This window comes from Nicotiana sylvestris, chromosome 3, assembly GCF_000393655.2.
Source record: "Nicotiana sylvestris chromosome 3, ASM39365v2, whole genome shotgun sequence".
Taxonomy (NCBI): Eukaryota; Viridiplantae; Streptophyta; class Magnoliopsida; order Solanales; family Solanaceae; genus Nicotiana; species Nicotiana sylvestris.
Genome location: NC_091059.1, coordinates 178,003,599 through 178,015,926, shown reverse-complemented (window position 1 = coordinate 178,015,926; position 12,328 = coordinate 178,003,599). Strand labels below are relative to the sequence as shown.

The window sequence follows — 12,328 nt, the reverse complement described above, 5'->3', positions numbered from 1 at the left end:
TAGTCTTGTAAGTGAAAAAAGGAGAAAAAGGTCTCTTGTAATCATGATGATTCACCTTTACAAAAATATCTATTATGTGCAATTTAAATAATTTTCATTTAATGCTTCCCGCTGGAGCATTTTGTTGGTCAAAACTCAAAAGACTATATTATGATTTCAAATTGTCACATATTAAAATTTTAGTGTCTTCATTGCACCGTGTTTGACATGAGCATATCACAAGTTATAGCTACAGAGAATCCATTCGCTCGAAATAGCTTGACTCGAAAATAAATAATATATTCTCCTTATCGGGACTTCATATTCATTTGAGTATTTCCTTATTCCAGTGAAGAGAGCAGAGAGATTATATATACAGTATTTTCATTACCATCGAGCTATAATTGATGGGTAGGACCCTATTGCGCAATCTCTGATCAGATGGTAAATTATATACCGATCCTACTGTGGTCGAGCGCCTATGGGCGGGCCTAGTTGGTTGAGATACAGAGCCTAGTATGATCGAGCGCCTATCAGCAAGCCTACTACTGCAGAGCAGTTTTATATATATATATATATATATATATATATATATATATATATATATATATATATATATATATATATATATAGAGAGAGAGAGAGAGAGAGAGAGAGAGAGAGAGCGCCTAATAAGGCCAGACAACTATTTTACTTATTATATAGAGAGGATAGAGTCAGTATCAGCAGATAAGCATATCTTCAGATTATCTTTGACCCCCAGCTGTTTTCAGTTATTATATTATCAGTTCAGTTTCAGCTTTCAGTATATTGACTTACATACTCGATACATTATTTCGTATTGACATCCCTTTCTGGGGGCACTGCATTTCATGTGTGCAGGTTCAGACAGACGGACAGGTAGACCTCCTCAGTAGGTGTTGCCCGAGTTTAGCTTTATCGGTAAGCTCCCCGTCTTTTGGAGTTGTCGGGTCTAGTATTTTGGTGTACATCTTGTGCATATATGTAGATAGGTTATGGGTAGGTCGGGGCCCTGTTCTGATCACAATACATCTATCAATAAAGGCTTGTAGACATATCTTGTCAGTTAGTACAGTATGTTGGGCTTGTAGGCCCCTGTACGTATATTTTGTTGGCTTGTCAATTGCAGTAATTATGACGGCCCTGCCGACCCAGCTTTATGTTGACATTTAGTCAGCGTTAGTCTTTATCCAGTTTTATATTTTGCATCGCACATTATTTTGTATTGTGGTCCATGTCTAAAGTATGACATTACATATTCAGAGTCTCTTAGTCGCAAGAGGTACGCAAGGATAGGTGAGGCACTAGGTGCCGGTTTCGCCCCCCAGGCTCGGGGCATGACATTATCATTGAAAAGAATTTAGTCAACACAACTTTCACTTCATATTTAGACTGTATCAAACATACCTATGTATATCTACTATAGTCATCAATAATTGTGACAAAGTAATATTTTCTATCATATGTAACCTGCTTATAAGGGCCCCAAACATCTAGGTGTACAAGCTCGAAACTACAATCTGTTTTACTTATGCTGTTTGGGAATGTTGTCCTGTGTTGCTTTAACATTGGACATATTTGACACTCCTGTTGAGCATGCTCATCTGTTAAACCTTTCAAAATGAGAATGTGCTGCATTGCTTTGATTGAGGGATGTCCTAACCTTGAATATCATAATCTTGTATTATAGTTTCCTTTTTTTATTATTGTTGTTGCTGCTACTAGTTTTATTGCTTCTCTAAGGATATAAAGACCATTTGTTTCTCTACCAATCCCCATCAACTTGCCACTAGAAAGACTCTGTGAAAGACATAAGTCAGGAAAAAAATTAACAGTACAAACAATTTCTTTGGTCAGTTTTGATACTGAAAGTAGGTTGAAATTGAAGTCTGGCACATGTAGAATATTTTTTTGTTCTCTGTCCCACTAGGATTATTGCACTTCCTATATCTGTTATTTGTGACTTGTTTCTAGTTGGTACCTGTATTTTTCTACCTTCCTGACCTCCTAGCTTATTGATATCAACTAGTTTCTCCTTGCAGGTTGTGATATGATGAGAGGCTCCTGAGTCAATGATCAATTCTCAAAGACAATCACTCGATAACATGGAAACAATACCTGCCATGTTGACTTTGCAATCACGAGCTGAGGATTTGTTCAGCAAGTCTACAAACTGCATATACTCCTCTATAAAATAGTGGCCTTGAGACTGGCTCTCAGTAAAACTGTGCCCTTCAACAGAATTATTTCCTTCAACTGTTGCATTATTAGCATAGGTCTTGAATCCACCAGCACCCTTCTCCTACATTGGCTTTCTTTTGCTCTTGAAATCAGGTGGATATCCCACAATTCTGTAATAATTCTCCTTTTGATGCCCCTTATACCCACAGTGTTCACAGACTACACTAAACCTTTTCCTTTATTCATTTGTCCCCTGCCAGCTAACATGGTCAATGGCTCCTTATTCATGTCCATTACACCAAGAGCCCTTTGGCTTTCTTCTTGTATCACTAAGGCATATGCTTCATTTACTAATAACACAGGGTTTTTTTAATAAAATTTAACTGTGAACGTGAGCATAAGTCTCATTTAATCCTACTAGAAATTGTACCAGACATTGCTGATAAAATATTTCAAAAAATAGTTTTAATTCCTTACAATTACATCTTTTACCTGGTATTAAATTATTGTTCATCCCATAAATCTTTCATTTTAGTAAAGTATGTGGTAACAGAATCAGTACCTTGAGTTAGGGTTCCAATTTGAGTCCATAGGTAATAGAATCTAGTCAAATTAGATTTTCCAAACCTTTCCTTGAACTCAGCCCAGACCTTCACTGCATTTGACGCATAGACGATGCTCGACAACAACTCCTGCGACACACATCTCCCAATCCACGAGAGAACTACAGCATTACATTGCTCCCACAGATCTGCTAATTCTCCTTTGTATAAGCTCTTCACACATGTTCCTTCTATAAAACCTAGCTTGTTCTTTCCCAATAAAGCCAAACGCGTCGATCTACTCCATAATCCGTAATTTTCTAGGCCTGTTAGCTTGATATCTATTAGAATTGCTCCAGGTGTATCGGATGGTTGAAGGTAGAGCGGATGACGATGGTCAATTTGAGGTGTTGAGGTGTCTCCCATAGCGGACAGCTCTAGTTTTAACAATGGCGAACTAGCTGGTTGAAGAAGAAGAAGCAGATTCAGAGCCCTAATCGTTGCTCTGATACCATATTAGAAGAATCTAGAAGCTAAGAATAGAGAGAATCAAAATTGAGGAAATGAAAATCTAATAACATTTTGTCTTCAATGTACAGCACTGTACATTTACACACTGTAGCCTCTAACAAACTTAACTGACCGACTTATTACAAAGGCCACGTGAGACACATGACTTCAATACTTTTTGTATAGAAAATTCATATTTTTACACCTCAAAACCTGCTATTCTATCTCACCTTCTCAAAGGAATAACAATGTTTTTTTTTATCTTTTATGATAGCTAACACGAATATCAATCTAATAATGAAGGTAGAAGGAACTTATCACTAAAGCAACCTCTTTTGTATTAGAATCATAGTTTAATTCTCAACCATTATTTCAAGAATATTTGTTGCGAGATTACTAGTATAAAAAATGAGGTATATGTGCTTATTACTTGGAAATAACTTCTTGAACTTCGTTAAGGCCTCATGGGAGAGAAAACTAATCAAACATGAAATACCCTACAAAGAGGCGTTTCTAGTAGTCCGAAACTCCGAGGAGGCAATCCTAGAAAGTGAGAGTTACATCTATAGAAGAGTTTGTCACCTCATTCTGAACCTATTTTGGCCGTTTGTATTTCTTTTCCATGTTGTGAAGTTCGATTTATTCCTGAATTCCAGTTGGATATTTCCATTTCGTTCTTCCTGATTAAAAAAAAGAAGGCAGCCCCGTGCAGTAAGCTCCTGCTATGTGCGGGGTTCGAGAAAGGATCGGACAACAAAGTTCTATAGGACGCAACCTTACCCTGCATTTCTGCAAGAGGCTGTTTTCACAGCTCGAACCCGTGACCTCCTGGTCACATGACAACAACTTTACCAGTTATGTCAAGGCCACCTTCTTCGTGATTTAAGAATTTGTTAATTGCTACAATATTTTTCTCAGAATGTAGTTGCTAATCTCCTATACCTATTGAGTAGAATAATCCCATCATTGTCTTTCTAGTATAGATTTATAGAGATGATTCTTTAAAGGCCCCTACATGCAGGCGGTAAATCTTCCTCGACACCATTGCAAGTTTGAGATTGATAACCCACAAGATGGCATTTTCTCAATTGTTGCTCTAAAAAATGCCAAAGTACATGTATAAACTCCGTTTTTTCTTTCTTTTCAAGTCCTTTAAAAGCACAAAAAGGCAACAAACCAACATATGAACCCCCAATAACTCACAATATTCACAATATCTACAGTCTCCTTCCCACAGTTTTCCCTGTTTCCCACTCCACTCCAATTTCTGGCAACAGAAAATTTAATGGAGACAAAATAGCCAGTGCACTCCGCAAGGATTGACAAAAAAATACAGAAATCTTGGCCAGCATTTATGCGAGCAAATAGGAAGAAAAAGCTGCTTTCAATGTCTTGCACTTGCGATCAACATAACAGCACACGAGAATAGAACCTTCTCGTCCTATAAAACAATGTCAAGGCAACTAAAACTCCAAAAAGACTTACAGATGCTAATATGAAATAAGATAACATGAAGCAGTGAGTGCCAAAGCACGAGTTTCCTTCTCCTGATGCCTCTTTGTCATAAATATAGCCAATTACTCTGACAGATAGTATATAAGATCCCACAGGACTAGCTATGGAAATTGTGTTGAAAATTGTACCCATATGGACCACGCCAAATATCTCTTTAGTTATGGTAGGCATCAACGACCACTGCGAGCCATAGCAAATGCCTACTAGCAGTGAACCCACATACAGATTTCCGGGAAAACCTGAAGCGATAATTACATGGCCAACAGTCATTGCTGCTAGAGTAAAGACCATGAATAATGGCCTTGGCCACCCTCTCCTGAGTAGGAATATATCTGATACATATCCAGCTCCAAGACGGCCAAGAAAATTCCATATACTCCAGAAAGAAACTAATGTACTTCTCGCCAATGTTGTGTAACCAAGTGATTCCCCAATCTGGCTGATGTTATTTATTGTGGCTAGTCCTGATCCCATCCCACATATCATAGCAACAAATAGAAACCAAAAGTCTATGGTGCACATGGCTTGCCACAAATTTTTTTGTTCATCAGGCTGCAAGATAGAGCTAGCCTTACGCTGCACTGTATCTGTAGGCACTTCATCATAATCCCTAAGATACCCAACATCCAATTTATTAGGACTCTCCAATTCAGGTTCATCTATCAATAAAGAACTAGAAGATGTGATTGATGGCGGCAGCCTCTCTTGATCAACCCTTTGGGCCTTGACTGCAACACTAATAGGAGAACAGAGTAGAGCAAGGAGAACCAAAAATGTAATAATCGTTGCCCATTGTGAGAAGACAAAGACATTCTCCAAAATTCTTAAGATCAGAAGATATGCAGCAATAACTAAAGAAAGTAACAAGAAGCCATGCAAATGTTTCTCCTCATTTCTTGAAGGTGTCTGATGGACTCTCACCAAAAACATGAGCATCAGAGTAACTATGGTTGGCAGTAATGCAAGCATCAATATTAGAGAGCTTGGGTGGCCATTGGATAAGGTTTGATACACCTGTATTAGAATTGCTCCACTCAAGCCAAGAAAACCCTGGCTTAGCACACAACAAGATGCATTAGCAGTAATTACACGAGAGTAGTTTCTTTTTAAAAAAATCACGATTAAAAAAAACATAAAGGAAATATGATGCAGCTCTTCAGACTCCACTAAATATATCTGATTAATCACGAAGACAAATTAGTGTAAAAACTCCTAGGTATAACAGATTGCGATTTTCTCATAATTGGTCAATAATTGAAAATACTAGCTTCTCTTGCAGGTCTAACTACTAATCGACAAGTAAAAGAAAAGAAAAAACAAATGGAGCATGTAAATAAATACTCCCTCCGTTTCAATTTAAATGACATACTTTCCTTATCCGTTTAAAAAAGAATGACACATTTCTGTATTTAGAAACAATTTAACTTTAAACTTTTCATTTTACCCACTTTACCCTTAATGAGAAGCTTTTATAACCACACAACTATCATGGCCCCATATAGCTTTTGTCCCTTAAGCTTTTAAGACTACATGTTACAAAAGTTTGTGCTAAATCAAACTACATCATTTTAAATTGAAACGGAGGAAGTCATAACAGCTGTAAAACTGATTAATATTGGCTAATCTTTTTATTCTTTATTTTTCAATTTTTGTGGATTCTTCTTGTTCATTTCCTATGGCATATGATGTTCCTTTGAACTAGGAAGGGTCCTTGTTATTAAGCTTAGAAAAGCTAGTGAGGAAAAGCTATTTTAGTCACATTACAGGTAGAATATTTTAAGTGTCATTTATCCTGAAGAATATTTGTTCTTGGCAAATTAATAAACATATGGAGTATTAGGTAGACTAAGGCCAGCTGCTAGCACGCCTCTTGCAGGATTTTCAGGGAATAGTGTATAAAACCCATTTTTTTGCAGAAATCTGACAATTGCTGTGGTGCTAGATCTACATAGTTAAATTTAATATCTTAAACCCAAAATCAATAGTTAAATTTAATATCTTAAACCCAAAATCAATACTTTAAGATATTTCCCACTTAGACTTCTTTATCAACAGTAAAGGATACTCATGAAATATCCAACAACAACTCCACAATTAGTGAAGCTTTAACAGGACAACTACATCGAACTAGAAATCAATCAGGTTATATATCATTTAGTTATACAAGCCTTTTCAGTTTTTTTCCCAGCCGCCTTCAAATAAAGTTGTTGTCAAGGAATTAAACCCAGTTAAGAAAAACATTTTCAAAGATGCACTTAGCCAGGAAAGCTGCAAATATACATCAGACGTATTCACAGTTAAAAGCCTAAATTTTTCAAACCATGAGAAATGTTTAAACGGTCTGTTTAGACTTCTGTCGTTTGGCAATCAGGGTGAAAGATAGAGTTACGTACAAAATTTATATTTTTCAGCTGTCAGATCATATGTCACCAAAAAAAAAAAAAACTTTATTCTCATCAATACCCAAACGCGAAGCAACTCCAACAAGAGAATACTTCACGGCTTATCAATCCCCAAAACGTGACCCATGGATAAAACGCTATAGCTAAAGAGCTAGTACTATATTTACAAGCACGCTAACAATAATCATCATAGTCCAATAGCGTTGAACATGAATAAAGGGCAGGATAAAAATTAAATAATTGGAGCACAATTTTCTAAATCCACCACGCAAATGAATACTAGTATTAACAAAAGTAGAAAATCACTCATCTAAGTAATTGAAAATTATGTAATTCGTAACATACCTTCATGATACCAACAATAGTACCACTGTGGTCCGGGAAGTTTTGAACGGCAGCAACGACATTAGCAGTATTAAGAAAAGTCTGAGCATGAGCAGCGATGAACATGAACAGGGACATAACAGCCACAGGCGGCCTGTGTATGATTCCGGTGACGGCGAGCCACATAAAGAAGTAACCGGCAAAGCACTGGACAGCCCCAGCCAGATGGACAATCCATGGCCCACCGTGCAGAAATGAGAAACGGCCTCGGTTGGCCGTGGGATTGGCGGCGACAGCTGTATAAAGGAGGCCGGAGAGAATTCCGGCGTTAGCGCCGATATCTTTGAAAACAGAGACGGTGTCGAGAGTGGATTGATCGTAAGCTTGGGTGGACTTGAGCACAGGGGAGTAGATACCGAAGGTGTATGATGCACCGCTGCTGCACTGGATCCATATGCTAGCCACTGCTGCTAGCCATTTGCTACTCTCCATAGCAAATGTTCTGTGTCTCGGAGTAGAGTGTAGCTGTCATGATAAATATAAAGAATTAATATGACGCATCTTATTCTTTTTATTTTTTTTATTATTGATAAATTTGTTTTTTGGGTCTTTCTTTCGGAAAAGCAATTGGCTATTTGGGTCCCATAAGTAATTTGGAGGTGGATTATGGATATTTTATTGCCACGTATATTTGTATTCTACAATGTTTACGACAAATCTTTAAATTAATCGTATTATCTGCTTTTTCCACTAAAGTGAGTTTTAAAATATATCGAAATAACAACCCAAATATTTAACGACTATAAATCAGATAATAAAAGAGAAATATACTAAAAAAGACACAAGCATTTAACATGGTTCGGTCAATTGACATACGTTTATAGGCTCTATAAGCAATCCACTATATAAAAAAAAAGAATAAACTCACAAAGAGTCAAACACCACTGGCCGGCTAATACTTGTCCCGAAATTCTTCTCCTAAACAAGACTTTCAAACCCATTATGACTACATTGTGAATGTTACCAAATGAGAATGACAGATGCTCAATTTTTAGAAGTCCAAAATCTTTTCCTCCAAAAAAAGGAACTAGCCAAATATGACAGAATTATATTTTCCTTCTTGTAAAAAGAAAATTTAATTATGATAAATATGGTGCCCTCCCTTTAAGAAATAGGAGAACCAAATATGGCAAGAAAATCAGGACAAACACCTAACAATTATTTAGTATGCGAAGAAAGTCCCACATTGATAGCTGGAAAGATTGGGACCATACATATAAGATATATGGATCTTTTACTATAAGGTATATTGATTTTGGGCCATGTGAAACTTAGTTAGAGGGAAAAACCCGTGGATCGTGGTAGTGAGTCCTGCGGAACTTAGTTCGAGGGGAAGATTATTGGGTGTGTGAACAAAGTCCCATATTGGTAGTTGAAAAGATTTAAAATCTACATATAAGGTGTAGGAATCTCTTAATGGTGTGAGGCCTTGGAAAAAACCGTGCGAGTTTGGCCCAAAACGGACAATATCACAATATGTTTAAGAGTTCTACGGGCTGGTTGAGCCTAATTTTTTTTTTCTATTTTTCTATTTTTTTTTTGGAAATTTGGAGAACTAAACATATTTTTTAAGGTATGAACTTGTACCACATTCTTCTCTTATGGTTGTACAATTGTGTACAGGCGAAATCGGTCTCGTAGTAACCCCGGTCTCCCACATGACAAGCCAAGCTCGAGATATGATAGCAGTGGGCCGAGACCGAGGTAGAGGTCTGATGAATTTGGAGTCCGAAGCATAACACCCACCCTCAAGGATATCGGGGTTGTAATTCGGGATCGGTCCTAGCTTTAATTAACTTCGGAGGACGTAGTCAGGTAGTCAAGCTCAGTCAACAGAAGGCTGTGATATCCGTGACCGATTGAATATCACAGTGGAGATCTCGGCACATATCGATAAGATATCGGAAATTAATTAATAAGGGGATTTTTACTTTTATAGAGTTATACCTAATGTAAGACTCCCCTACTATATAAAAGGAGTCCGATTACTTGTAAAACACATTGTAACTCGCATTTCAAGGCAATATATTATTATTTTCTTTTCTATTAGCTATCTTCCTTTTCATTATCATTGGTCGTAGTGGATCGGGATCGAGGTCAATTATTTCACTAGGACTGGAACTATCTCACTCGCGTGGTTTGAATTATTTATGTCTTTCTTTATTCATTATTTAATTCATCAATTGCTTTGTGCCGAATTAAGCCACGTATCCTTAAAACTACTTACAAATTTAATTGTTATCCGATTTTGAGGGTAAACAGTTTGGCGTCCACCGTGAGTGTCTATTTGATACAAACTTTTATAACACACCCTATTTTACACTTGTTCTTTGAAGCGTCTCTAATTCTAGGCCAAAATCTAAAATGTCGAACCCCTAGTCAGCCCCTCTAACGTAGATGCTGAAACCGACCACCATAATGAAAACGACAGCGTGGCACCCAGAAACGAGGTCCCCCAGCCGACCTCGGCGGAGTCCCAGCTGCAGAACCGATCGACATTAGTTCGCATGTGGCCATCATTACAAATTTGCACACCGATCCTAAGAATAGTATCCACAGATATGTACGATCGGTTTCACAAAGCATGCACGACGGGGAAGATGGTGGGATCAACTTGCAGGTAATCTTCGAAATGTTACAGGCTCAACAGGTAACGATAGCCCAACTCGAGAACTAGAGCCACGTGTCGAGCATGATTGAGCCCGAACCATCCCGGGAACTCTTCCACAGAAATGAACCGACCCCAGAGAGGTGAAATGAAAATGAGTTAGGGACCAACCTCGGATCATGAAGATGCTCGAAGAACTAACGAAATAGATAGAATCATATGAGAAGAAAATCGAAGCAAATGACAAGAAAGTGAAAACCTACAATTCCAGGGTTGATCAAATCCCAGGAACACTACCGATAATAAGGGGCATGGATTCCAAGAAGTTTGTTCAGAAACCTTTTCCTCCAAATGTCTCTCCAAAGCCAATTCCTAAGAAGTTCTGCATGCCCGAGATTCCTAAGTACAACGAGACGATCGATCCAAACGAGCACGTGACTTCCTACACATGTGCCATCAAGAGGAACGATTTGGACGATGATGAGATCAAGTCTGTCCTGCTAAAAAAGTTCGGAGAAACTCTTTCCAAGGGAGCCATGATATGGTACCATAACCTACCTCCTAATTATATTGTCTCGTTTGCTATGCATGCAGATTCCTTCATAAAAATGCATGCCAGAGCTATCAAGGTCGAGACCAGAAAGTCAGGCCTCTTTAAAGTAAAACAGAAGGATAATGAAATGCTCAAAGAGTTTGTGTTTCGATTTCAAATGGAGAGAATGGACTTACCCCTGGTTGCGGACAATTGGGTCATTCAAGCTTTCACCTAGGGACTCAATGTTTGAAGCTTGGTGGCTTCACAGCAGTTGAAACAAAATCTGATAGAAAATCCGGCTGTTACTTGGGCCGACATGCATAACCCATATCAATCAAAAATAAGAGTCAAAAATGATCAACTTGGGGCCCCTTTGGGGTCCGTTTATCCCGTGAAAGCCGTTGATAGAGCCAAGAGAGACATTGATCGCAAATCGAGATCAAGCAGGGATCGTTATCTACCATACAATGGGGATTGGCGAAGTAACAGGTCTAGAAGAAACCCCATAAGAAGTGAAATGAGATGTGATTGAGGTCAAAGTAATCGAGGACTTAATGGGAAAGAATGGTTTCAACAGGCCTATCGGGCTTAAGGAAGCACCGAGGTTATCGGAATACAACTTTAACATCGATGATGCCGATACTGTATCAACTATCGAACGCATCAAGGACACCAAATGGCCTCGACCTCTAAAATCTGATCCAGCCCAAAGGGATCCTACCCAAATGTACAAATATCACGGCACTCACGGGCACATAACAGAGGATTGCCGACAGTTGAGAAGGGAAGTAGTCCGATTATTCAACAACGGGCATCTTCGAGAATTCCTGAGCGACTGAGCCAAGAATCATTTCAGGAATAAGGATTCTAATAAATAGACCGAACAAGAAGAACCTCAACACATCATTAACATGATTATCGGTGGGGTCGATGTCCCTTAGGGACTGATGTTGAAGCGCACCAAAGTATCCATCATGAGGGAAAAACTGACTCAAGATTCCATACCAGAAGGAACCTTGTCTTTCAACGACGAAGACGCAGAAGGGATCTTGCAGCCCCACAATGATGCACTGGTAATATCTGTACTCATAAATAAATCTCGAGTTAAGTGTGTATTAATTGATCCAGGTATCTCGGCCAACATCATCTGATCGAGGGTCGTAGAGCAGTTTGGTCTATAAGATCAGATCGTGCGTCTGAGCCCTAAACAGATTCAACATGGCATGTGAAACCACTAAGGGGGAGATAACATTACCGGTGAATGCCACCGGGACCATCTAGGAAGCCAAGTTTTATGTGATCGAAGGAGACATGAGGTGCAACGCTCTGTTGGGGAGGCCATGGATCCATAATATGAGGGCAGTGCCTTCGACCCTACACCAAGTGTTAAAATTCCCAACACCATGAGGGATTACAATAATCTACAGAGAACAACCAACCGCAAAGGAAATATTTACGGTCGAGGAGGCGAGTCCGATATCTGCACTTGCAACGACAAAAGGACAAATTTGGTCACAAAGCAAGAAGCTAAATAGCAATTACCGATGCCAGCCCCGACCTAATCGGAGAAGCAAGAGACTGATGAAGACGATGATTACGAGGTTCCTAGGGTTGTATAGCCCCCGATGATTCCGACGCTACTAAATCGACG

General features: G+C 38.7%; 1 protein-coding gene across 1 annotated transcript; it reads right to left on the bottom strand.

The window, feature by feature from the left end:
* Positions 1-4,291: 4,291 nt before the first annotated feature.
* LOC104232044 (protein NUCLEAR FUSION DEFECTIVE 4-like) lies at positions 4,292-8,017 on the bottom strand. Its single transcript, XM_009785135.2, has 2 exons — positions 7,496-8,017; positions 4,292-5,798 (listed from the first exon to the last, which is right to left on the bottom strand). The coding sequence occupies exons 1-2, from the start codon at positions 7,964-7,966 to the stop codon at positions 4,638-4,640; spliced, it is 1,632 nt and encodes a 543-aa protein (XP_009783437.1). The 5' UTR covers positions 7,967-8,017; the 3' UTR covers positions 4,292-4,637.
* Positions 8,018-12,328: the final 4,311 nt, after the last annotated feature.

Excerpts from the sequence above, each read along its gene's own strand:
- LOC104232044 (XM_009785135.2), bottom strand. The coding sequence starts at position 7,966 with ATGGAGAGTAGCAAATGGCTAGCAGCAGTGGCTAGCATATGGATCCAG. Across the intron at positions 5,799-7,495 it reads CTATTGTTGGTATCATGAAG|GGTTTTCTTGGCTTGAGTGG; the intron begins GTATGTTACGAA and ends GTGCTAAGCCAG.